General features: G+C 38.0%; 1 protein-coding gene and 1 long non-coding RNA gene across 4 annotated transcripts; one reads left to right on the forward strand and one right to left on the reverse strand.

Annotated features, from left to right (window-relative positions):
- Positions 1 to 1,065: 1,065 nt before the first annotated feature.
- On the forward strand, positions 1,066 to 24,181 carry LOC123878180 (mitochondrial intermediate peptidase). Of its 3 annotated transcripts, none has more exons than XM_045925293.1 (13): positions 1,066 to 1,245; positions 2,201 to 2,339; positions 7,656 to 7,915; positions 8,443 to 8,694; positions 9,291 to 9,479; positions 9,906 to 10,044; positions 10,578 to 10,755; positions 11,366 to 11,529; positions 11,814 to 12,035; positions 12,247 to 12,360; positions 21,448 to 21,570; positions 21,900 to 22,082; positions 22,664 to 24,181. In XM_045925293.1, the coding sequence occupies exons 2-13, from the start codon at positions 2,214 to 2,216 to the stop codon at positions 22,784 to 22,786; spliced, it is 2,073 nt and encodes a 690-aa protein (XP_045781249.1). In that variant the 5' UTR covers positions 1,066 to 1,245; positions 2,201 to 2,213; the 3' UTR covers positions 22,787 to 24,181. The 3 variants fall into 3 exon arrangements, with proteins under 3 accessions (XP_045781249.1, XP_045781254.1, XP_045781262.1); XM_045925298.1 differs by having other exon boundaries at positions 1,083 to 1,141; XM_045925306.1 differs by lacking the exon at positions 1,066 to 1,245 and adding an exon at positions 2,048 to 2,117.
- On the reverse strand, positions 7,440 to 27,096 carry LOC123878201. Its single transcript, XR_006798787.1, has 3 exons — positions 26,995 to 27,096; positions 7,682 to 7,684; positions 7,440 to 7,456 (listed from the first exon to the last, which is right to left on the reverse strand). It is a non-coding gene; the product is annotated as an uncharacterized LOC123878201 (long non-coding RNA).
- Positions 27,097 to 27,242: the final 146 nt, after the last annotated feature.

The raw sequence follows: 27,242 nt of genomic DNA on the forward strand, positions 1-27,242 counted from the left end.
ATTTTCTGTTTTTTGGGGTCTGTTTCTGAAGGGTGCCAACACTTGCTATTACTGTGCCTCTGCTGGCCGTCCGTTTGTCCATCTGTCTACTTATCAGTTAAATATCACTAAAAATGCATCAAGCTATAATTGTAATACTCATCCAAAAAATCGTTATAATCCGTGCGACGTGATCAAACCAACAAACAAACACTTTCGCATTTATATTAATATGGGTAGTGATTTTCATAGTGTATTTCATATACCGCTATATGTAGTTACTATTATAAACAAGGGACGTGCGGTCGCTTCTTAAAATGTGTTAATATTGTTTATATAATTATATGATGTGTTTTTTTGATTTTATGTTTTATGTATGCATTATAATTGTAGAACTTACGGGGGTGACATAGTCATCTTAGACTAAACCCATGCTAAACCCTCACCAAAAAAATAAAGAAAAAAAAATTATAACAACCAATAATAAAACACCAAGATGAGGAATTTCAAAATGGCTGCCGTGCAAATTAAAACCTTCGTGTACGAGTCCGACTAGCACTGGTACAGGGCACTAGATCGGCTTAAAAAAAACTGCAAGATAAGCGGGTTCTTGATTCATGTCTGATTAAACTACAGTTAGGTAAAAAGGCACCTACGAGCATGATTCAAAAATGGTAGCCCGTTGCCATAGATATGTCCCGTTGCCAATCCAAACTTGCTTGCAAAGAAGTTTGTTTTAAAGGTAGGTACTTGGGCTACACTGATAAAATTTTTAGTTAAACAAGAACGGAATGATGTAGGAACCTTTTAATATTTTTTATTGATTTTCATAGTAGTCTCTTTCTAAACACCGTCGCTTTCGATGGAACCATTGGGCATTGAGTATTGACCGTAATAATTACATTACATACTCTTTGCCATTCACTAAAGCAGTGATCGCACCTCGAGCGCAGCCCACCTCATTAGGCATCTCAAGTAGTGCGCCCATTTCGAAGAGCGCGCCACGCCACCATAGTGATTACATACTCTTTGGTCACAGACCTATTGGTATGGTCTATGGTAGCTGTCAGCGACAGGTGTTTACTGTCCATCTGTCAAGTTGACATTGGCAAATAGCGAATTTTGTGGTTAGCTAGTGAATTTTTATTTTAAAATTATTTAGGTAATTAATTATTAAGAAAATTAAATAAAATGTTCTGTTTTTAGTGAATAGGTATTTCATATTTAGTCTTAGATTCCTCAAAGCATATTTTTCCGTTTGAAAAGGTTAGTGAAATTAGCCTCTTCCTTTCACTTCTTTCTTTATTATGTTGATGATTATAATTTGAAATTTCCATATAGCCCTAGTTAAGCTGCATTTCCATAAAAGCTCTGCAGTTATTTTTTATTTTTTAAATCTCTTCACAGTAGTTACATTATCAGTGCTAATAATTTATTATTTAGAAGCTATGTAACAGGGCACTAGTGTATAAATATAAGTACTTATTCATTAATTAAAAGGATTGATTGCAAGCTGACCTCCGCTATCTGTTAAAGGTGAACTAGTAGCTCAGGTTCAGAGTAATTTCCAAGTTCGTAAGGTTAACAATTTTATTAGATGTTAGTAATTTTAAATCAGACCAATGTTTCAACACTACACAAATGCTCTGAGGCTTTCTCATATTCAGAATTTTATCTTGAGATGTGGTTTCCTCACAATTTAAGAGGGCTCTCTCCGTCACTAGTTTCCACTCGTTTCATACAATCGTAGTTTCAATTTCATTTGAATATTAAGCAACCTAAGTCCATGAAATTTTGCAGACATATTCTAGAAACTAATAACTATGTCTGTGGTTTTCCAGATTTCTGTTAAAATATTCGGTTTCAAAGTTACGCGGTCTTAAAAATTTTCATACAAATCTTGGAGCCCCTGTAATTTTAAAACTACATATTTTTAGAAAAATCTAAAACACCACAGACACAGATATTAGTTTCTAGAATATGTCTGCAAAATTTCATGGACTTTGGTTGCTTAATATTCAAATGAAATTGGAACTACGATTGTATGAAACGAGTGGAAACCCTGAGAGCCCTGTTAAGTCTCCACCAAAAAGTGTGGTGTCAAAATATTGTTGTCATTGTCATCTTCTGATAGACATGTGCCTAGTCGTTCTTAATAAAACTATGTGCACTTTACTGTTTGTAATTAAATATAAAAATTAATTAATTATAATGGTTGTAGGTGCATGTGAAGTATGAAGCTGCTAAAACCACTGTGGGTGACGGGCAGGCGGCGCGTCAGCACCTGGTCACCTCTTGCCACTGCCTTCAACACAAGGCCTACTTCCAGACCCATATTTGACTCTTTGAGGGAGAGGACGGTAAGTGTTATGCAAAGAAACTATAATATGTACTTCCATATTATAATATCATAAATGCGAAAATGTGTCTGTTTGCTAGCTTTCTGTTTATGCGATTTTTATGTAATTAGATACATAGAATAATAAAGCTTGGAAAATCAAAGAGCCCACCCACAGGTTTTTAAAAAAATCGAAATCATGTGAATTTTGTTTTTTTTTTTTTTTCATTTTGTAGGGTTTTTTGGGGGACGACTGTCGCTCGCGTCCGTAGGATTTACCATCTTATCCTAAGACCCACCCTACACGTGTCCCCTGGGTGGTGCCAAACGAGCCGACAACGCCGAGCAACAGGCGGCGGTCAAATAACCTGTACCCGGGCTCCCACAAGCCCTGAGGAACTAAATCCCCTCAAAAAGTTGTGGCAGTAGTGCCTTAGGAAAGTGCTACGAGAAATTTTCCTAAACCCCCTCTTATAATTATGAAAAAGTCAGTTAACGAGTGCGATTTGCCATGCAGTCCGGCCAGCCCCCGGCGCTACCAGGTATCCGGGCCTGATAGTGTGAAATATGTTACCGAAGACTCCACAGGGGTGAGTGACCAGGCTCCTGTGCCAGTTAATGTTACTGGAAAGCAAACATTAGTCCAGCAAGCTGCCCATCTAAGCTTCCTTGTAAATCCAATTACTCCGTCGACATCAACAGCCAGAACCTCCTCTCAAAAGGCACATACACCAAAATACATGCAACAGACCTTTCACAGAAGTATGTTTATAACTAGAGAACGTAGCCAATCTGTTGGCGATCTATCCGAAAATATTACCCTAACTGCCCAAGAAAAACGTATGCACATTACGAACCCTGATGCACCTTGGCAAAGAGTACCAGAACAGAACCAAAAGAGAATAAGATCACCAGATAACACAGAGTCTTCATCAAAATTTATCAAAAGAAACGAAACCCAGAATCAAGAACAAAGCATGAACATAGAACAAAACCCAGCTAACAACATTGAAACATCTAATAGTTTTTCAACTTTAGATGTGGACGAGGATATTATACTTACTGAAGCCCCAGCCAAAACTAACAAAAAACTCTCAAAACCACCTCCAATCATTTTGTATGGTATTGATGACCTACAGGAACTCTCAAAACTCATTGAAGAAGTTGTGAACAAAGATGATTATACATATAAAGTTGTATCTAAAAACCAACTTATCATAACATCAAAATCAATTGAGAAATATAAAGGAATAATTGATCACATTCGAAAACGAAACCTCATTGGCCATACCTTTACTAGAAAAGATGAGAGATGCCAAAGGATAGTCATTAAAAATCTACACTTCAGCACACCTAAAGAAGCTATAATTGAGGCAATAGAGTCTACAGGAAATCAAGTAAAGGGAGAAATCGTTACTGCACGGAAAAAAGGCACAAAAATTCCTCTCAACACATTTTTTGTTAACATAATACCACACGAAAATAACAAACACCTTAAAGAAATACAGTACATATATAACCAAAAAGTATCAATAGAAGACCCTAGAAGACAAACTACTATAGCACAATGTACAAGGTGCCAACAGTACGGGCATACCAAAAATAATTGTATGAGACCATTCAGATGCGTAAAATGCGCCGGCCCTCATAAAACTACAGAATGTACCAAGAGCGCTAATACACCTGCAACATGCTGCCTCTGTACTGGAAGTCATCCTGCAAGCTACAAAGGTTGTAAAGTATATAAGGAAATATTGTCAAGGAAAATACAAAAGCCACGAAATCACGAAACACATACTAAGAAACAGGTACGTGGCAACAACAAGACAACCTTAACAGAGAAAGACAAGGACCCACTGGAACTTCGGAAACCCCAAACACAACTTTATAGTGAAAAAGTGAGGACCCAATCTAAATTAAAAAACAGAACTTTCGAAGAAAATTCAAAATATCACGTTGACAATAGAAAGTCACAGCCCACACACTCCAACGCAGAAGCTGAGAGTAGACATGTTGAATCAAATGATTCACAGCCAAAAGATAAACTAGAGAGTCTCATCATCAAACAAGCAGAAAAGATAGACCAACTACTTCAGCACATGGGAACTCTGATGAGTCTCATCACTACACTGCTCAATAAATTACCCTAATAGGTTCCCTAAGGATTGCAACTTGGAACATTAATGGCTTACTACCTAATAAAGAAGAGCTAGACATACTTATAAAGGCGAATAAAATAGATGCTATTCTAATATCTGAAACACACCTCAATGACCGAGCGTGCTTTAAGCTTAAAGATTACTGCGTATATACAACAAACCACCCTGACGGAAGATCACATGGAGGAACAGCAGTAATCATTAAAAGTAACATCAAACATCATGTCCATAGCCAATATAAGGAAGACTATCTGCAAGCCACTACTGTCACAGTTGAAGATAAAATGGGTCCTATAAATATAAGTGCTGTTTACTGCCCCCCACCCAACAAAGTTAAGGAAGAGAACTTTACACGGTACTTCAATAGTATAGGAAACAGGTATATCTGCGGGGGAGACTGGAATAGTAAACACACTTTCTGGGGGTCCAGATTAATCACTACACGAGGTAGAGAGTTAAAAAAATGCGTGGACAAGCTCCATTTGACTGCCCTATCCACAGGTGAACCAACCTACTGGCCAACAGATCATAATAAGACACCTGACTTATTGGACTTTTTCATCTTCAAAGGTCTCTCTCATATGCATTTCATTGTGGAATCTTGCCTTGATACGACATCGGACCACTCACCAGTTATAGGCACTCTCAGTACAACTGCAATCCAAAGGGAACAACAAATGACACTTTATAACCATAGAACAGACTGGAGAGCGTTCTCTGATTTTCTTGTTAGTGAGGTTGACCTTAAAGTGCGCTTAAAATCGGAAGAAGACATTGATGAGGCGACGTTTTATATTACAAACAAAATACAAGAAGCTGCTTGGAGATCAACTCCTGATCTAACAAAGTCTAAAAGAACTTATAATATTCCGCTTAAAATCCGGGAGCAAATAGAAGAAAAAAGAAAACTACGCAGGCGTTGGCACACAAGCAGACTAACTGAAGATAAAACAGCATTTAATAGAGCAGCCAGGAAACTCAAACTAATTATCTCAGAGAGTAAAAATGACGCATTCCAACAAAAGCTCTCCAATCTATCAGCAAGTGGGAAGAATGACTATTCACTGTGGAAAATCACTAAGACTTTTAAAAGACCCAAGCAGTCGATTCCGCCGCTAAAACTGCCTTCTGGTGATTGGGCTCGGACACCAACAGAAAAAGCCGAATTATTTGCGCAACACTTGAGTGAAGTATTTAAACCAAATAAATCCACAAGTAAAGAGTTTGATTCCGAAGTTGAAGCCGTAATACATAGCGATCAACAGCTCTCTATGCCTTTAAAGCTAATTACGCCAAAAGAACTAGCCCGAGTAATTAAAAATCTAGAGAACAAAAAAGCCCCTGGCTTCGATCTTATTACGGGTGAAGTCCTAAAACGTCTTCCACGGAAACCTATTGTTTTTCTCACGATGCTGTTTAATGCTATTATGAGAATGCAATACTACCCAAAAATCTGGAAACTCTCACATATCTGTATGATACCGAAACCTGGCAAAATACCTACAGAACCCAGTTCATACCGACCGATTAGCTTGCTCCCAATATTATCAAAAGTATTCGAAAAAACCTTTCTAAACAGAATGAAACCAATATTACAGGAAGCGCATATAATACCAGATCATCAATTCGGGTTCCGTGAACAACATTCTACCATTGAACAAGGCCACAGAGTAACACACAAGATAAGAGAGGCTCTAGAAAAAAAAGAATACTGTTCGGCAGTGTTTTTGGACATACAACAAGCTTTTGATAGAGTCTGGCATGAGGGGCTATTATATAAACTCAAAATCTCACTCCCAAATTCTATATACATGGTCTTGAAATCTTACCTAACCCAAAGGAAATTTCAAGTTAAATTTGAAGATGAGCTATCCAACATCTATGAAATCAAAGCGTCAGTACCACAAGGCTCTGTGCTTGGACCAGTCCTCTACTCTATCTATACAGCTGATCTGCCGTCCACGCCAAACGTTGAAACAGCAACATATGCTGATGACACAGCATGTCTTGCAAGTGATAAAAATCCCGAGAAAGCATCCCAAAAATTACAAACACAAATAGATAAAATCGATCAATGGCTTACAAAGTGGCGGATTAAACCCAGTGTCACCAAATCAAAACATATCACATTTACTTTGCGAAAAGGCAATTGTCCATCAGTAACAATGGGTGGCCAAGAACTACCAACTGAAACCAATGTTAAATACCTGGGCCTTCATTTGGACAGAAGACTCACTTGGGCAAATCATTTAAGATCAAAGCGAAAAGAGTTAAATCTTCAATATAAAAGCTGGTATTGGCTAATTGGTCGACAATCAACACTATCACTGACAAACAAGCTCCTAGTTTACAAGTGCATAATTAAACCCATCTGGACATATGGAATAGAACTCTGGGGATCAACAAGCAATTCCAACCTAGAGATACTTCAGCGGTTTCAGAATATCGTATTAAGAGCAATCTCTGGAGCACCATGGTTTACACGAAATGATGAAATCCACAGATACCTAGAAATGCCAACAGTCAAAGAGGAAGTGAACAAGTATTCCAAAAAGTACAAACTTAGACTGGAAAAACATCCTAACACACTGGCACAGAAATTGCTTGTAAACCCCAACACGAAACGCCTTAAAAGATGGCACATATTGCAATTGGACGAGAGATGAGGCTCCATAATTTATAGCACGAAAGGGGAGGACATTTATTGGAATGCCCCCTAAACCAATTAACAATTTTCACAACTCCCCACATCTGATTATGGCCGGAGGGCCGATCGCAGATGGACATATTGGAAAAAAAAAAAAAAAAAAAAAAAAAAAAAAAAAATTTTGTAGGGTTTAGTTGCAGGCATCACCTAGTTAAATATTATGTAAAAAAAAATAGGCAACTAATTGAGAACATCCTGTCTGTCTATCTATTGGCCAGCTTTTCAAAACTTGTTTTGCTGATTTCAACATGGTACAAGCTTGCATTCCAGGGACTGGCATAGGCTACTTTTTGTCCTGGAAAACAAAGAGTTCCCACAGGATTTTTCAGAAAACTAAATCCACGCGAACGAAGCCGCAGGCATCATCTTGATAGACAGACAATGATGTGACCCTATCAGGGATCCTTTTTTCCTTTTCAACTATGGAATCCTAAAACTGAAATATTTAAAAATTTCTTACAACACTCAACAGGGTCTTTTCAACAAACCAGAGCTAACAAGCTTTGAAGGTTTCACCACACTCAAAGAGCAGGCAATAGCAGCCACGGACAGGCTAATAGATGAAGCCACGTCCAACCCCACGCGGCCAATGGTGGACATATTTGACGAGCTGTCGGACACCCTGTGCAAAGTTGCGGATTTGGCGGAGTTTGTGCGGATCGCCCATCCGCAACCGCACTTTGCGAGTGCGGCCGAAGAAGCCTGTATTAGTGTTAGCGGGGTTGTAGAAAAGTAAGTGTATTTCAGTATAAATATCGGAAATTGATGAGGATGCCTAGATTATGCTGGGTTTGCTTGCTTTAGGTCTGGAGCTGGTTGGTGTAGGTAAGCTGCGATTTTGTTTTATAAAAGAAAGTATATCTGTTGCTGTAAGTATGACGTATTGCATGTATGATATGCAATTAATGCAATTGACTTATACTTGTAGTTTTAGTGATTTAGTATTTTTGAAACATGCAATGTATACTGCAATGTATAGATAAGTGCCGCGGGGTCAATGCCCACAACAATTTTCGTTGACCTCTAGTGTCAGTCAGATGTTTTATTTGCAAACTTTTATAATATACAAGTTTTATAAGTAATCATCAGATTCAGTACTATCACCTGTCTTCGTTTTTGCTATTGTTTACTTATGCACTGTAAATGTATAATTTTTGATAGTTCAATTAATTTAAAAATTCAAAAAGCCACGTTTATTTCATAATTTCAAGTTTTCACTTCTATAGACAGCCCCACTGAATGCCAGTTTTTTTTTCTAGGTTAAACACACACAAAGGCCTATACGAAGCTTTACGGGACTCGGTCAAACGCGGCACTTGCGGCGATAGACACCTAGCAGAGCTTTTTCTCTTCGACTTTGAGCAAAGTGGTATACAGCTGCCTGATGGACCCCGGCAGAGGGTCGTGGCGCTCAACGACCTCATCCTGCAGACTGGACAGCAGTTCATGGCAGGTGCGGCCAAACCCAGGAGGGTGCCACGTTCGGCCATCCCGCAGAATGTGAGGCAATTGTAAGTGATAACTAGGTTAGTACTTTAGAGCAAAGCGGCATACAGCTGTTTGATGGACCACGGCAGAGGGTCGTGGCGCTCAACGACCTCATCCTGCAGACTGGACAGCAGTTCATGGCAGGCGCGGCCAAACCCAGGAGGGTGCCACGGTCGGCCATCCCACAGAATGTGAGGCAATTGTAAGTGATAACTAGGTTAGTACTTTAGAGCAAAGTGGCATACAGCTGTTTGATGGACTACGGCAGAGGCTTGTGGCGCTCTTCAGACGGGACTACAGTTCATGGCAGATGCGGCCAAATCCAAGAGCGTGGTACAGTTGGCTATTCCACATAATAATACAATATTAGCCGTTTTTCTGTTACATGCTTCATAATCTACACACTACATCTACTAGATGAATAAGTTCCTCTTTCCTCTCTGAATAAGTACAATGATTTTGTGAGCAGAAGGTGCAACAATAGTGCTGTCCTGCTTAAATGGTTGACCTTTCGGGTTTTGGCCTTTTCTCTATTTTGAGATTAATTATATTATTTTTGTTAGAGAAAAATTCTAAGACACGTTATTCTATGTTTTTCGTGTATAATTTTATGTTCCAGCTTCAGTTCAGAAGGCGACCACGTAATGGTAAGCGGGGTGTACGCGGAGTGCGGTGAGGCGGCCGCGCGCGAAACCGCTTACCGCTTGTACCTCGCGCCTGACAACAAGCAAGAAAAGCTACTGTGTGCTACTCTACAAGCGAGGCATCAACTAGCGGATTTATGTGGCTTCCAGTGCTACGCAGACAGGTGAAACTTTTTTAAACTCACACTCATGTTTTAATAACCCCTATTATGCAACGGTGTCATAAACTACTGTAAAAAGTGAAGAGAAATTCGTACGCTTGCGTGTGTGTGTCATCCGTAGCGGCACAGACTACAATATTTTAAAATAAAAGTAGTGAGAAAATGAGCAGGCGGGTCGGGTCACCTGATGTGTTAAGTGATACCGCTACACAGAAATGCGGGACGGGATTTGCGTCTCTTTAGACACTTACGAGCGTGCTCCAAATAACTTTGATCTGTTACCAGGGTTAAGTAGCACACTAAAAATAACAAGAAAAAAAAACTATGAACACTTTCCACTTATAGATTCCCACCTAGAGGTCCATCATGAGACCTCTCTATCAAAATTAATCATTATAGCTCTATGAACAACAAATGTCCGTTCCATAGAGCAATAAAGGCGAGCACGATGGAGACATCTTCCAACGTGCGTCAGTTCCTGGACATCCTGTCGGACAACCTGCACGACCGCGCCAACATTGACTTTGAGGCCATGGCCGGCATGAAGCGCAAGGAAACACCTTACCAGGTACTCTATATACCCTTATTTTGCTCTTCCTTTGTGGGGTCGGCACAACATCCTCTTTCAAGCAATCTATCCACCTTTTCTTTAGTCTTCCTCTCATCTTTTTTCCTTCCACGTGCATGTAAAACATTCCTCTTGTGATATGATTTTTTCCCTCCGCATTACATGCCCATACATTGCCATCCTATTAGCCCTCATTTTTTCTATGTACCCTATTTATGATTAAATCACTTCCATTTTACATTTTTCATGCCCATCTGATTAGCTTATACTTAAGCTGACGAAAAATGCACTATTGCAGCAAAAATACTATAAATCAAGTCTATTACAACCATTGAGATTATAGTAATTCGATTAATTATTACAATGATCTAAAATCCTCAGTCTATTATGGCTTATATAGTCAGACTATGGCCTAAAGCCCTAAACTCCTCCCATTCTGAGAGGATACCTGTTCTCAGTAGTGAGCGGCGATGAGTTGATGATGATGATGACTCCATGATAATAATCTTTTTTCTTTGATGTGCCTTTCCCAGAAATCCCTTATGTGCTGGGACACCCCCTACTTCACACATAAAGCAAAGACACAACTTCTCAACGTAGCATCCTCTGACTTCAACCCGTACTTCTCGCTTGGAGCCTGCATGGAAGGCCTCAACATGCTTTGCCAAGAGCTTTATGGCATTACTTTACAGTCTGAACAGATGTTGCCAGGTATTGACGAGAATTTGAAACCTTCAAATAACGTTTGTTTCTTGCTGGTATATTTCTAAGACCCAAAAATAAGTAATTGATAAAACCTCCAGGGGCCCCAGATCTAAAAGACCTGAAGTTTTGGGAGAAATTTCTCTTATTATTCTCTTATTTTAGAAGTTACAGGGGGGGAGGGGGGACACACATTTTACTACTTTGGCAGAGTCTCTCGCGCAAACTATTTGCGCAAAAATATCATTTTTTAAGACCTATCTATCCACAGAATACATCTACTTACCAAGTCTCAACAGTATAGTTTTTATAGTTTCGGAAAATAGTAGCTGTGACATACGGACGGACAGACAGACATGGCGAATCTATAAGGGTTCCGTTTTTTGCCATTTGGCTATGGAACCCTAAAAACACGAAGGATTTAGATTTTTTTTACTATGGTCGGGTCATGCCCCAACCCGACATCGTACCATTTAGCTTGTGCAGTACCAACAATCTACATCTTTCACGCAAACAACGCGAAGGATTGTTTGTTATGGCTTATGTCCTTAATCGGATATGCGACATTGTACTATTTAGCTTGTGCAGTACAGATTAATAGTAGAAAACTTGCTGTTAGGTGAATCCTGGTCACCGGACGTGTATAAACTAGCGGTGGTCGCAGAGAATGAAGGTCTGCTGGGCCACATCTACTGCGATCTGTACGAGAGACCCGGCAAGCCGCACCAGGACTGCCACTTCACCATACAGGGCGGGAAACTGCTGCCCGATGGCTCCTATCAGGTAATCAACTTAAAGCGGGGCCAACGAGACGAGATAAAATAGGTAAACTGACTGTGACCAAGTTACACGCGAAATCGAGTGATTATATTATCTCTGTCCGTATCTCTCGTACGCAATCATATTATCAGTTTGTTTACATTCTTTTTCTTACCCCGTTGGCTTTACTTTTGAAGTGTAAATAGAAAGATTTTCTATATTTTAAATAAACTAGTAAATTTTACTTACGCGTAGAAGCTTTTTGTCAATGCTTTTGCTCCCGATGACAGAACTTTTTTTATGAACAGAATCCGATTGTAGTGGTGATGCTATCACTCAGCGGTGGCCACAGGTCTGGACCAGCGTTACTTGGCCCCGGCGCGGTAGACAACTTGTTCCACGAGGTGGGCCACGCGCTGCACTCCATGCTGGCGCGCGCCGCCCACCAGCACGTGGCCGGCACCAGGTGCGCCACCGACCTCGCGGAGCTGCCTTCCGTGCTCATGGAGCACTTCGCCGCTTGTCCCGACGTGAGTACTGTCCCACCAATCCGTCTAATGCCAATTGAATTGGGGTTGAAATCGTCTAACGCCAAACGGCAATATGAATGCCGTTGTAAAATTATCGCGTTAGGTCATGGCGCTACACCTACGGTTGACGGCCATTGATGTATTTGTCAACAGCGTTTCCCGTTAATGTAGCCGGAGTACTCGGAGCATAATGCTTTGTATGTGTTTGCAGGTAGTCCGCCGGTTCGCGCGTCACTTCCAGACGGGCGCTCCGATGCCGGAAGACATGCTACAGCGACTCTGTGCCTCCAAACATCTCTTTGGCGCTAGTGAAATGCAGTTGCAGGTAGGTTTGACGCTTTTAAAATGTTCTTTTATTACTGTTTAAACTTTAAACATAATTTCTATTTTTTACCTGACTGCGGCAAAGCCAAAAGGAAGTGTTATGATTTTAGCAGTCTATGTATTGTATGTATGTGTGTATGTATGTTTGTATCCTAATTCTGTGTGTTCTACCGTAGTGCCTAAACTACTGGGCCGATTTTAATGAATGAGGTGTCAATTGATTTGTTGTAAAAGTCCGGATGACATAGGCTATATTTTATTCGGAAAAAATTGACCTAACGGATGTTACATTAAAAAAATGGAGGTCTCCACAAATTTTTTTTTGCTATTATATCGAGTGGGATGTCAAATGAAAGAGGAAATAATTCAGAGCTCAAAAATATCAATTACAGCAATGTTAAAATATAGCAAGCGAAAAAAAACAATTGTATCTAATATTTCAGCGTTTATCAGGACGATCGCAGTCGGGTTTTAGTTTTCAACTTTATCTTGTTTGTTGTTCTGGTTGATCATGATGATGAGCGCGTATTTTTGACCCAAGACTAATACGAGACAGAGTAAAAGAGAAATAAAATTATTCAATTAATTATCTGCGTAGTATTTATTTTGTTGGCACTGAACCAAACATAGATGGCGCTGTACTACTTTAAATTGCATCGTCGATAACAACTGCATAATGCAATATATAGAAGAACTATAAGACTTTTAACTACCTACTTATTTACCCACTTGTACCTAATGTAAGATATAATTTTTGAACGTGATACTTTTATGGTATCATGAGAATCAAAAAAATCGAGACACATGGTCGTGTGTCGAAAGCCAAGTTTAAACATTAGAAGATACAGATGAAAAAGTTGTGATCGCATAGTGGTTAAGGCGTCGCCTCCTATTTGGAAGGCAACCTAGAGGCTAATATCTCGGGCATGCAGGTTTCCTCATGATGTTTTCTTTCGACGTTAGAGCAAAGTAATATTTAATTATACCCGAGAAAGGCAAAAGGAAAGGCTATGTACACGTATGTATGTTTGCATCGGATTCTGTGTGTTCCACCGTAACGCCTAAATTACTGGGCCATTTTTAATGAATGAGGTGTCAATCAATTCGTTATTACATATATGTAATACATTACATACAAAAATACATACATACGGCTACATTTTATACGAAAAAAAGTTACATACAAAAAAGTCTTCAAATTTTTTTTTTTGCTATTGTATCGAGTGGGATATTAAATGAAAGAGGAAAAAATTTAGAGTTAACGAATATAAATATAGTACAATGTTAAAAACACCGAGCGACAAAAAAACAATTTTACTATATCCATCGCTATCTGTCGGCATTAAGAGGAAAACCATCTCGAATGACTTAGACGATTTCACCTTCAAACTAGCAATTTTGACATGTCATGACCCTCTATTGACAATTAATCAAGCAGACATTTCAATCTGCGAAATTTACGCGGACTTTTAGTATTTTGACGTAGGAGGGTAAAAGATCCAGTACATGAACGAATAAGGATTACCCTGACTTTCACCTAAAATTAAGATATATGAGAATTGTTCTATATATAATTTTTATTTTTTGTGTATCTGTACACAGTATATCAAAAAATCAAATAAAATGCGTGGTATTAATTATTATAAATTATTTTATTTAACAAAAGGATAAATTGCCTGTAAATGAACTGGAAATTTCAGTGAATGAACGAACTCTATCTAGTGCATAAACTCTCGATTCCTATTAATAAATTCTTAAGTATATTTTCGGCTTGGAATTAAAAAAAAATGTCAGATTTTCAGTTTTTGACTTATTGTATATTTTTTTCTACATTTTGCGCGATAAATCAAAAACTCTTTTACATAATAATAATAAATAAAACCTGTTTTAGAATGTATAATAGAGCCCTTTCATATGATATTATCCCCTTTGGTATAGTTATCTTAGTTTGAAAGTCACCTAAATTTTCTGGAAAACAGTCCAAATGACTACAGAGAAAATGAAACTTAACGCCCTTGTTGCATCCAAGTCGCTGGAAGTGCAACATCAGCTACTGAATGTGTTAAGAGTAGTGAGAATAATATACCGTAACACAAGTGTCTGATGTTATCAGATTTGTTCCTTTGAGCCGAGAAGCCACATGTTCTGATGCTTTTTAGACAATCTAAGATCTCTCATTAAGTGATCCAAATAATTTTGATTGAATGGTCTAAGTTGAGATGTAAAAAAGTCACTACATCGTCACTACCTTCTGAAAGTTCTTGAAATGGTAGATTAGAGGTACTGGGTTGGGGCTGAGGTACAGATTTATCACCAGAAGTCAGAATCGTTCAAATTGCAGACTGCAAGTTACAATAGAGCCGCTTGGAACAATTTTTTTGCTGTTTCTTCTGGTAATATTCACAACGCAGAAATAATAATCATCATGGTGTTTAGATGGTTCGCGCCAAATAATAAAATTTTTTTTTAGTAAAAGTAGTTAACTATTCTTATTTGCTCATAAACGCAACGAGGAAATACAGCTTCCACATATAAAAATTGGAGTCCAGGCCTTGCTGTTAGCTGCTAATGGGTTCTCAAAGTAGCCCGAGTATGCTTGTTTTACTGGGCACAAAAGGAAAGAATGAAAGGAGCTTACCCAGTACATCTTAAAAGATCCGTTATAGATACATGCATCCTGCCATGCCTTACCTATGCCAGCCAAACATGGGTCCAGACAAAGAATATAAAAAGAAATAGTAACTTGCTAAAGGGCGATGGCAAGTTGCATAAATTAAGCAAAAAATATTCAAAGTGAGAATTGAAGACATAAGAAAAAAGACAAAGCCTACAGACACCTTGAGACATGCCCTAAAACTGCAATGCAAATGGTCATATTGTATCGATTTTTACAGATGAAAGAAGGACAGGTAGGTAGACCGAAGACGCGTTGGTCTAATGCTATTGTGCAAATCGCGAGAGAAAATTAGCTTGATAGTACCAAAGACAGAGAGAAATGGGGATACCCAAGAGGGATCCATATCCAAGAAAGAAGAATACCAGAATAAATATAAAAAAAAAATTCAAAAGAAAAATAAAACCGATTTCAAAATCACAAACACTAAAAAGTAAAAAATAATTTAAGTTATTGTGGTTTTTGAAGTCGGTTTTATTTTTCTTTTGAAAATTTTTTATTTCAAAATTTTTAGTGGCCCCACTGTACTATAATAATATGCCATGCCCAGCTAAAACCCTACTGTTTACTAAGCAATTACACTGATCGCGAGCAATTTGCTCTTATCCATTGAGGAGTTCTGTTCTCCATCTCAGAAGATATTCATCAGAACTTCATCAAATTTATATGGGACCACCTGCAAAGTATACCTAGCTTTTCAAAAAAAAAATAATTTCCAAATCGGTCCAGGCGTCTTTGAGCAATCGGTGAACATACATTTAAAAAAAATTGAATTTGCTCTTATCCATTGAGGAGTTCTGTTCTCCATCTTCAAAGATATTCATCAGATCTTTACCAAATTTATATGGGACCACTTGCAAAGTATACCCTATCAAACAAAAAAAAATCCAAATCAGTCCAGGCGTCTTTGAGTAATCGGGGAACATACATAAAAAAAAAGATACCGACAAATTCAGAACCTCTTCCTTTTTTTAAAGTCGGTTAAAAATATACTAAGATTTACTAACATGGTGTTATACCACAGAGTAGCAAACAGAGGCAAAGCTTCTAAGAAGCGAGCAAATTTTATAACTATTTTGGTAGGGTTGGCACTGGAGGATACAATTTAATTAACAATAGTTATTTGTTCAACAAGATGGTAAAGTTTGTTTTTGTTGTGATTGCCTAGTTTAAATATCGATCAAAAGATCTAAATATCGATTTTGAACGAAATCAGTCAATTTAGAAAGAATTATAAATGGTGCCAACTTTTTTAAATTTCGGTTACAGTTTCCTATTTTGTGATCCCAGGGAGCTCTAAATATCGATTTTGAACGAAATCGGTCAATTAACAAAGAATTTCAAAATGGCGTCGACTTTTTTAAATTTTGGTAACAGTTTCTTATTTTGTGATCCCAGGGAGCTCTAAATATCGATTTTGAACGAAATCGGTCAATTAACAAAGCATTTCAAAATGGCGTCGACTTTTTTAAATTTTGGTAACAGTTTCTTATTTCGTGATCCCAGGGAGCTCTAAATATCGATTTTGAACGAAATCGGTCAATTAACAAAGAATTTCAAAATGGCGTCGACTTTTTTAAATTTTGGTAACAGTTTCTTATTTCGTGATCCCAGGGAGCTCTAAATATCGATTTTGAACGAAATCGGTCAATTAACAAAGAATTTCAAAATGGCGTCGACTTTTTTAAATTTTGGTAACAGTTTCTTATTTTGTGATCCCAGGGAGCTCTAAATATCGATTTTGAACGAAATCGGTCAATTAACAAAGAATTTCAAAATGGCGTCGACTTTTTAAATTTTGGTAACAGTTTCTTATTTTGTGATCCCAGGGAGCTCTAAATATCGATTTTGAACGAAATCGGTCAATTAACAAAGAATTTCAAAATGGCGTCGACTTTTTTAAATTTTGGTAACAGTTTCTTATTTTGTGATTGCAGGGAGCTCTAAATATCGATTTTGAACGAAATCAGTCAATTAACAAAGAATTTCAAAATGGCGTCGACTTTTTTAAATTTTGGTAACAGTTTCTTATTTTGTGATCCCCAGGGAGCTCTAAATATCGATTTTGAACGAAATCGGTCAATTAACAAAGAATTTCAAAATGGCGTCGACTTTTTAAATTTTGGTAACAGTTTCTTATTTCGTGATCCCAGGGAGCTCTAAATATCGATTTTGAACGAAATCGGTCAATTAACAAAGAATTTCAAAATGGCGTCGACTTTTTTAAATTTTGGTAACAGTTTCTTATTTTGTGATCCCAGGGAGCTCTAAATATCGATTTTGAACGAAATCGGTCAATTAACAAAGAATTTCAAAATGGCGTCGATTTTTTTAAATTTTGGTAACAATTTCCTGTTTTGTGATCCTAGGGATCCTCAGATATTGATTTTGAACAAAATCTATGACAGTTCAAGAAAATAGATTTTAAACACTATTTAAATTATTATCATTAACATTAAATTAAATGAAAACACGACGCGCGACGTGTACTGCAGCCCCTGAACTTGAGCACAGGCCGAGCCGGTATAAACCGATTTCTCTCCGTACGCGACGTAGCGCCTGTGCTCACGCACACACGCGCCTCAAGCTTGTAGTAGTGTACCTATCGTAGCGCGCTTGTATGAAGCTTTGACTCTGTTCGCTACTCATGTGGTTATACAACGCAATACCACACTCACAAACACTCGTACAAACATACAACACACTCACACACACACATGGACGCACGCACACGCACTTTTGAACGGTTTGAACGGAACACGGTTTTGAAATTGAAATTGAAAAAAGTGTAAGAATTTGTAAGAAAATATTTAAAAAAGGTATATCAGCCGGTTTTTTATTCCAGCTCTTAATACATGTAAAAACGTCCAATCTGTTCATTTACTCGAGCCTTTACCCTAGTACCTAATTATATCGACCGCCCCATATCAAAACAAAGTAAATGTCATTTTTCCGAAAATCGTTTTATGTCATAAGCCTAACTTTCATAGTATGTCCCGTTGTATTGTAAGGACACCCACATTAAAGTAAAATTAAAAGCTAGTAAGTCGCTTTGACCATTTTAAAACATAGTAAGTCTTTGAACTGGCTAGGTTTTTATAGATTAATGCGCCTTACTAAGTTTTTAAAAGGAATTAGATTAAATAAATTAAATATCACCTATTATCTAAATACCATGTCAAAACAGTAAATACTTAATAATGCATTAAAACTTAAAAGTAAGATAGGAAAAGTCAATGACCTCTACATGTCAACTGTTAAAATATGGTTTGCAAGGGAAATACTTTGCATACTTACATAATGTTTTTAGGGTTCCATATCTCAAAAGGAAACACGGGACCCTTATAGGATCACTTTGTTGTCTGTCTTTCTGTTCGTCTGTCCGTCTGTCGTGTCTGTCAAGAAAACCGATAGGGTATTTCCCGTTAACCTAGAATTATGGGCAGGTAGATAGGTCTCAACTCTCATAGCCCAAGTAAAGGAATAAATCCGAGAACAAATTTCGTGATTCTAGATCAACGGGAAGTACTGTATAGGTTTTCTTGACGGACGGACGGACAAATGGACAGACAGCAAAGTGGTCCTTTAAGAGCTCCGTTTTTCATTTTGAGATACAGAACCCTAAAAAAGAAAATGATGCACATGTAATGAATAAATGTGTTGGCCAGTCTTCACACTAAAATATTTAAACCCCTTTAATTTAAAAACTGTCATAGCCTAGTGGTTAGAACGTCCGCCTCCTAATCGAAGGTCGGGGGTTCGATCCCGGAATCACGCACTACTAACTTTTCAGTTATGTGCGTTTTAAGCAATTTAATATCACTTGCTTTAACGGCGAAGGAAAACGTCGTGAGGAAACCTGCATACCTGCAAGTTTTCCATGTTCTCAAAGGTGTGTGAAGTATGCCATTCCGCATTGGACCAGAAAGAACTACGGCCTAAACTTCTTTTGAATTTAAACCACTTACTAGGTTTTGATCTGAGAAAGAAATTTGACATTAATTGACAAAATTGAGAGACCTAAGCTTGTATAAGAACACAGAAGTGTCATAATTCGTGTTCACTTTGCCTAACGTCTCTCAGAGAGCAGAGAGAGATTTAAACTGTTTCTTATAATCACTGGCCATATTTCAAATGCGAAAGTGTGTTTGTTGGTTTAATATTCAATCACGCTGCAACGGAGCAACCAGTCGACGTGGTTTTTTGCATGGATACATTTAAAGACCTTGAGAGTGACATCTCTCTCCGCATCGTATTCTTTATTGCTGAGGGTTGTGACCTCTTTCCATTATTCCTACATCTAATGGTAGGTTTTCTTGGGATAATAATGCAGTGGGTTCAAAGAGCCTACGGAACTCGACTAGAAAAACGAGATTTTGACACATAGGTTTAACGGTTATGAATTAGTTATTAATATCAGTGATAAAAATGATTAGGGCTGTCAGGTAAAATGACATTTATCTCGGAAAATCAAAGAGTGTCCACGAGATTTTTTTCCAAGTTTGCGCTACTAACTACATATATTATGAAGAGGAAAGGTTTGTTTGTTTGTTATCGATAAACTCTGAAACTACTGAACTACTTGCACTAAAGACATAATCATCAACATCAACCGACAGACGTCCACAGTGAACATAGGTCTTTAATAGGGTCTTCCACATGCTACGGGTTTGCGCCGCCTGAATCTTTGCGCTTGCGCTTGACGACAATCATGCTTTAAAGAAAGCAATGATGAGGTCCAAGTTGGAGCACGCTTACCTAGAAGATGCCTATTCACTCTTGGCTTGCAGGTATCTAAGGTATATATGGCAGGAAACACGGCCGCCGAAATGGCGTTCCAACCTTTAGGCTCTCCCCATTGCCCGCAGCATGAATCTGAGCTTTCTTATGAGACCCATGGTTATATTATGTACATATAATATCTCATAAGAAAGCTCTAACACACAATCCAGCTAAGTAAGTCCAATTTCGAAAAAAGCTAGCTAGCCGACAAATCTAACTCAGGCAGCCTTCGGGAACCTTCGAGATGTCTCTGTCCAAAATTCCTCAATGCTTGAAGAACAGTCTTTGAATAGTGCATATTGTCAGTGATGAAATATGGATCCGAAATATAGGTCTTTTTTTTGTACACAGGAAATGCCTGACGCATACCCCTCCGTCATGTGGGGCTTGCACCAAACTTGCACTACTACGAAATCCATTTCGGAACACGGCACCCGGAACGAGGCGCGCTATCTCCTAACATAGGTAATAGGTATAATACCTATTTAGAACACTTACTATCTGTCATCATAATCTATGACAACCTCCGAGTATTTACCTGGTAAAACCGTAACTTTAGAATAAAATTTAGTATATAAGCAGGCTTCATTTAGAAATGAAAAAATCCCTATTTTATTTTTCAACGATTATAAACACAACTTTCATTCAAAAATAATAAGCTTAAATTCATTTTAAATAATATTTTGCGACGAAATGACGCGCACAGTCCTTCCGCCATGACAGTCCAGTGGACACTGAATTCCATAGAGCGCCTGCAAGAAAATAAATAGCACAGGAAGTTTTTTGGTTAGTTTTAGATTATTTAAGAAACGAAAAACATTTAGTATAAAACTAACAGTTAAAATTGATTGCTAAACCTAAACATATCATTTTCTGGAGGTTGGCTTCAAAGTATCAAGATGTTAAAGAAAACTTTTACAGAACAAGTTGCGAACAGCAATGTTTTCAACTTGGTTTTTTTTTTTATTGGGATAATGTATACTAAATAAAAAGAGGTACTTATAATCTTCACAAACTGAAGTTTTTAATTGCATGTATTTAATAGCTGTTAATGCTTTAGAAAAATAAACAATTTACTTCAAAGTACAGCATTTTTGCGATTTGTCAAATAGCAATTACCTTAATTGGGTTTTAGTGCTGTTTAACTTTATTATTTAAAACGCACATAACTCCGCGGTGCGGTGCTATGTGCATAAAGCCGTCACAGCCTAAGACGTCTGCCTTTTATTTGGGAGGTCGGGGGTTCGATCCCGGCTACGCATTTTCAACTTTTCGGAGTTAAGTATACCTACAGTTAGAACGTTTGACACAATATAGTCAAATGCGTCGATTCTAATGGTTTTCCACTAAACTTAATTTAGAGTATCTGCATCTTTTTTTTTTGATATTGTTAATAAAGGACGTAAAATGAATAAAAATATAAATACTCTTAATTTTAGCGCACTACAAATTGAAACAATAGGCTCACGATTGGTATCGAAAGTTACGAGATTTGACAGTTCTAATTAAATTAGGTTTGTCTGTCCTTTTCTTATTACATAGGTAAGAAAAGGATGCAAATACTCTGAAATTTAGTTGTGCTCAGAATCAGTACCATTATTTATCTATGAAACGAACTCTTTGGCACGGCAGGTGTTCTATTCGGCGCTGGACCAGCAGTACCACGGGCCCAAGGCGGCGCAGTGCGGCGACACCAGCCTCGTGCTGCGCCAGGTGCAGAAGCAGTACTACGGCCTGCCCTACGTCGATAACACGGTAACTTTCCTATACTCTATCCACGGAGAGAAGTTAGCACAGGGCTCTCTCCGTCACGTAATCACATACAAATGACAAAGACAAAAACTCAGTGGGCGTTAACCATTTTCAGCGAGTAGTTATAGGATGAGTATAGTTGTTCGCTCCGAACTGAGTCGGACCATAGACATTACTCGTACTTTAAATTATGGGTGTTAGCATCTCACACATACACACAAACGGAGTCACAGTTTGAAGCGGTCACTCATGATTTCAAGCTGCACGTGTATGGTCGTACTTTTGGTCCTTCGATCCAGATAACTGCAAAATACAAATTTCGCGTTTTTTAGGCGTGGCAGCACCGCTTCAGCCACCTGATCGGCTACGGCGCGAAGTATTACTCGTACCTCATCTCCCGAGCGCTGGCGTGGGCCGTGTGGCGCAAACACTTCGCGGCCGACCCCTTGAGCAGACACGCGGGCACGGGGCTCCGGCACGGCCTGCTGAGGCACGGGGGCTCCATACCGCCACAAGTACGCGAGTATTTTACTGTTTTTAGGGTTCCGTACTCGAAGGGTGCCAACGGGACTCTATTACTAAGCCTCAGCCGTAATAAGTAGAGTTGAAATTTTTACATAATAAAAAATGGCTGCCATGTAAATTTAAAAGTTATAACTTGTACGATGATATGGAAATCTTCATGGGCGAGTGAAACTCATACTTGACAGATTTTTAGTAACTAGCTTTTATACGAATTCATGAAGTAACTTTCATTAACATATCAAATTCGGTGCGTTTGTCTCAGGTTAAATAAATAAATTCAATTGAAATACCGTCGCAGCGCGTACAAAATTCGTTGTTTTTTTAGAATTTTCATTTTAGATGTGTTATTTTGTTCAATTTTAAAAGCACGAAAATGCCCAGTCTTTAGCGTATGTGCTAGTTAAAGGGATAATCTTTTTAGTGGTGTGATTTTGATGTAAAAGTATAATTTTTTCAAAATTTTTTTTGATAATTGCCTGAAAACATGTGATTTTTTCTCACATAGCGGAATTTTCATGCGCAGCGAATTACTCGTATTTATTACCAAAACAGTAAAGTAGTTTGTTTACAGATTCTGCTCCGCGATTACCTGGAAACGGAGATCACGCCGCACACGCTGGCCATGGCGCTGACCGAGGAGTTGGACTACCACAAGGACCACCTCGACACTGTGTTCAAAATCGCCGACAAGTGAACAGAAATACCAGTCTAGGCACAGTTCACGATAGTTAGGAAACGTCAAGGCTTCGACGTCACGGGCAGGCGTTAGGGTTTGACATTAGGTAGGCTATGCAACGACTCTTTTTCTTTGATTTCACGACGCGCATAGCCTATTTACTCGCACAACTATTATAGATACTTACACTTAAACGTTTCCGTCTGTTGTGCGTTTAAATAGACTATTTAAACGCACAACAGACGGAAACGTTTAAGTGCGGAAACCAGCCCAGAGAGAAGAAGCCTATTTACTCGTACATTTGATATATCGTCGATTCAGGATCAAACCGAGAGTTCCCTCACTCTGGTTTAGGGAAAATGAAGGAATTCCTTAAAGTATTCCTTGTATTTAAAAATTGTTCAGAAACTTCCTTCAGTGTGGCTAAAACACTATCGTAAAAATTATAAATACTAAAAAAGCAATGTCATTCTTAAAGTGTTCTATATAATATTGATAAGGAGACGTTAGTGTACCATTCAGGCAATTTATGAGATTAAATAATCTTAAGTCTTAGTGCCTTGTCCCCCTTCCCCTACTTTATTGCTATAGTAAAAGATTCTCAATTACCTATTTATTTATTATTATTATTATTTATTAATTAGTGTAAATATAGTGGATCTGCCATTAGATTTAAATTTTCACAAATACATATCTACTTATGTTAAAAATATTAAAAACAGTTTTCAAGGCGAAATAAATGCGAAAGTATGTTTGTCCTTCAATCACACCTTAACGTAGCAATGGATCTGACTGTTTTTTCGCATGGATATAGTTAGGGACTTGGAGAGAAATGTAGGCTACTTTTAATCCCGGGAAATAAACTCCCACGGGATTTTAAAATCTAAATCCACGCAAAGTCGCGGGCATCAGCTAGTTAATAATAAATCCTAAGGGCGAATACACACTATTCCGATCGGAACTCATGAAAATACGTTTCGAAGTAGTCATAGATATTATATATCTAGGATGTTCCTCGGATTTTTAATTTCGGAGTAAAACGTTTTGGCGGAGTGAGCCTTTACGTACCTGGAAGGTGTTATTCTGTGGTTACTGCCTGGGACTCCATTTGACATAGGCCTCTTGCTATAAGTAACTAAGAGTGAATAGGCATTTTCTAGGTAAACGCGTCCCATCTTAGGCCACATCATCACTTTCCATCATGTGTATTGTGGTCAAGCGTTTGCCTAAAATGAATGAAAAAAAAATATTATTCTATCTTCTACCTTTTGCATTAAATTACTGATGTAAATACATATTACATAGTTACACATGTATGCTAATTTATAAGTTATTTGTGATGTAATAGTATTGTTGTAATAGAAAATTGCGGTTATTTATTATGTGACGAAATAAAACAATTGTGGAAAATTATAAATAGTTTTTTATTTATTGGTGATCCCTCCCGAAGTGAACACAACTAGGAGCAAATAGCAAAATGACATTTTAATTTAAACTAAAGTTACCAAGAGGTGTTACTAATCTAAAACAATGTACAAACAGAATTCTTTACGTCAAAGAGCCTACTGTGACAGTAATCCGATATGGGATTTGCAGTTTTAGGTGAATTGTTCCATTTATGCACCCTAAATCAACCACCCGAGGCTGTATACTCGGAATCAAATCGGCATTAACAGCTCGTTCACACAGGCTGCGTAAACGTACACGTAGCGCGTACCATTGCGTTGTAATGTATGGAAATGTATGAAACATGGCATACCGCTTGCGTGGCGTGAACGTTCGCGTAGACGTAATGCATGCAGTTATGTCTACGGATTCAGGCGCTTCACTACGCACGTGTCACGTGTACGTGCTGCATACGCAATTGGTGTGAATTGGCCTTTAATGATGATCTATCCACTGTCAAGGAGATTGGTTACGTCCATGGTGAATATTCAGACACCGAGTATAACCCTAGGTTGGCTGTTTTAGGGTGGCTAAACGGAATTAGCCTTTTACGTACTAGCAATAGTTGATTTGGTAAATTAACCAATATATTAAATATTCTAAACTCAAATTACAAACCTGACAATAAAGTTCAGAGATTGTGTGCTATTAGAATTGTGGCTATTTATGTCGTACTCAATTTCTAAATTGACAGGTTTAAGTGTGGTGCTATCCTTTTCCGCGCGGATCATTATGAAAAGGAAAGTAGTACACTGTACATAAATTAGTAATTTTATCTAGTTTAGTGATTGTGTACAACTCAATCAGCCGAATGGCCATCCTTTTCCGTAAGGAACATTTTGAAAGAGACAGCTCTACAATTTCGCTAGAAGCAAGGGATAGATTCACCCGGAGCCAGACAAAGGAGCATTTATTTACACAGAACGAGGGGCGACACCAAACCGTGATTTATCATGTAAATGGGTGTAAATTCTGAATTCCTGAAACTTAGACCATAAATAAACCGTCTGACGACAGAACCGACGTGCATCACGATATAATAGCCTGCGTTTTGGACTGCAAAACCGCAGTTGAGATGCAGTTAAACCAACTGTGCAGTCCACACTAAATGCACGTATTAGAACTGCACGCCGCATGCACGCGGACTGTACGGTCGTTCGACAGTTGCCATGCAGTTGTGTCAACTGCAGTAAAACTGCATTTCAACTGCAATTTTGCAGTAAGTTCAAAGTCCAAATGCAGATCTTTGAAAAGAGCAAGCGCCGAGTTTCTTGTTGGTTCTTCTCAGTAGGAAAGGCATTCCGAACCAGTGGTAGATGCTTTTGACGATTCAAAAGAACTTGTAAAAGTCTAATTGAATAAAAATATTTTGAATTTTTGCTGTCCGCCTGTATAGCCATAGCTATAGACACTGAGGGGGCATTTCACGTCAAGCGGACAGCCAAAAAAAAGTGAGGTCGTGAATTTTGTTTATACTCTGGTCAGTTATACTTCTAGTAGACGTGGATATATACACACAATGTTTTTTTCGTATGATGCTTTATTGCTGAGTTATGAGCTTTTAAAAATTTACTAAGAAAGAAGTCCGTTATTTTTGGATGCTTATTATTTGTAATAGTTCATTTGTAAAAAAAACTAAAAAGCATTGTTTATTATAGTTAAAAAGTTGAAATTTTTATTTTTTTTATCGAATTCTAAATTTAAATTTTTTAACGTATAGTAAACCGGAAGTGAACATTTCAAATCGATATTTGAGTAACTTGGCCAAAATAAAAATAATTTTTTTTTACCGTGAATTAAAGCTTACATGTACTTATTTTTCACCAAAAAAAATTGTAACGTGGTGTCTAATAGTTTAGGACTTAGAGCATATAGAATACATAGATATAACTATGAGCACTTTCTAAGCAGTCAGGTTTATGCACTAACATGCTAAAATACTACGCTATGAATAATTTATTCATTCATTCTAACATGAAATATACAAAAATAAAAGATTTTTTAAATAAAATATAATCTATACTTAATAAATAAAATTGGAGTGTCTGTCTGTAATTTCGAAATAACTACCACATATTAAGCTCATATGGTTATTTAAACGATACCATAACTGAATCACACGTTTTTAAAATTTTTGTCTGTCTGTTCGTCTGTCTGTTTGAATGGCCTAATCTTCGGAACGGCTGAACCCATTCTGACGGGATTTTCACACACAAGTAGAGGATTGGCCAGGGAGTAACATAGGCTACTTTTTAACTGACTTTCAAAAATGGAGGAGTTGTGTTTTTCTACCTATGTACATCGATATCTCCGAGATTTCTGAACCGATTTGCGTAATTTGTTTTAATCGATAAAGGAACTTTGCGACATTGTTCCATAAAAAATTTGGATTTCAACTCCTCAATCCTGATGCTGCAGGAGACCCGATCACTAAAGCTGGTGGGATTTGGAAACTGACGGTTATAAATTGATATGGAAGGTATCTATAACAGGTAAACTTTTTGGCTTTGACCTCGAGGACCCAACTCCTCAACCCTGATGCTGTAAGGAATTGCATTCCTAAATCCTGGTGATCCCTCGGGATTTTTAAAGGATCATCCGTTTAAATGTTTTTACGTGGTAGAGAAACACGTTGTATCCCGGGGATGGGCTATTACGGATAGACCACTTTTGTCCTGGGAAATCAAAAGTTCCCACAAGATTTGTTCGCCCTGACTAAGCAACCAATCAACTTGATTTTTAGCATAAAGATAAAGATACTTGAAAGGACGCAGAGTAACATAGGCTACTTTTTATCCCGGCAAGTCAGAGTTCCCACGGGATTTTTAAAAATCTAAATCCACGCGGACGAAGTCGCGGGCATCAGCTAGTCTATACTAATAAATAAAATTGGAGTGTCTGTCTGTAACATCGAAATAACTACCGCATATTAAGGTCATATGGTTATTTGAACGATACTATAACTGAATCACACGTTTTTAAATTTTTTGTCTGTCTGTCTGTCTGTCTGTCTGTTTGAAAAGGCTAA

The sequence above is a fragment of the Maniola jurtina genome, chromosome 2 (assembly GCF_905333055.1).
Source record: "Maniola jurtina chromosome 2, ilManJurt1.1, whole genome shotgun sequence".
NCBI lineage: Eukaryota > Metazoa > Arthropoda > Insecta > Lepidoptera > Nymphalidae > Maniola > Maniola jurtina.

Excerpts from the sequence above, each read along its gene's own strand:
- LOC123878180 (XM_045925293.1), top strand. The coding sequence starts at position 2,214 with ATGAAGCTGCTAAAACCACTGTGGGTGACGGGCAGGCGGCGCGTCAGC. Across the intron at positions 2,340-7,655 it reads ACTCTTTGAGGGAGAGGACG|GGTCTTTTCAACAAACCAGA; the intron begins GTAAGTGTTATG and ends AACACTCAACAG. Across the intron at positions 21,571-21,899 it reads TGCCCTACGTCGATAACACG|GCGTGGCAGCACCGCTTCAG; the intron begins GTAACTTTCCTA and ends CGCGTTTTTTAG.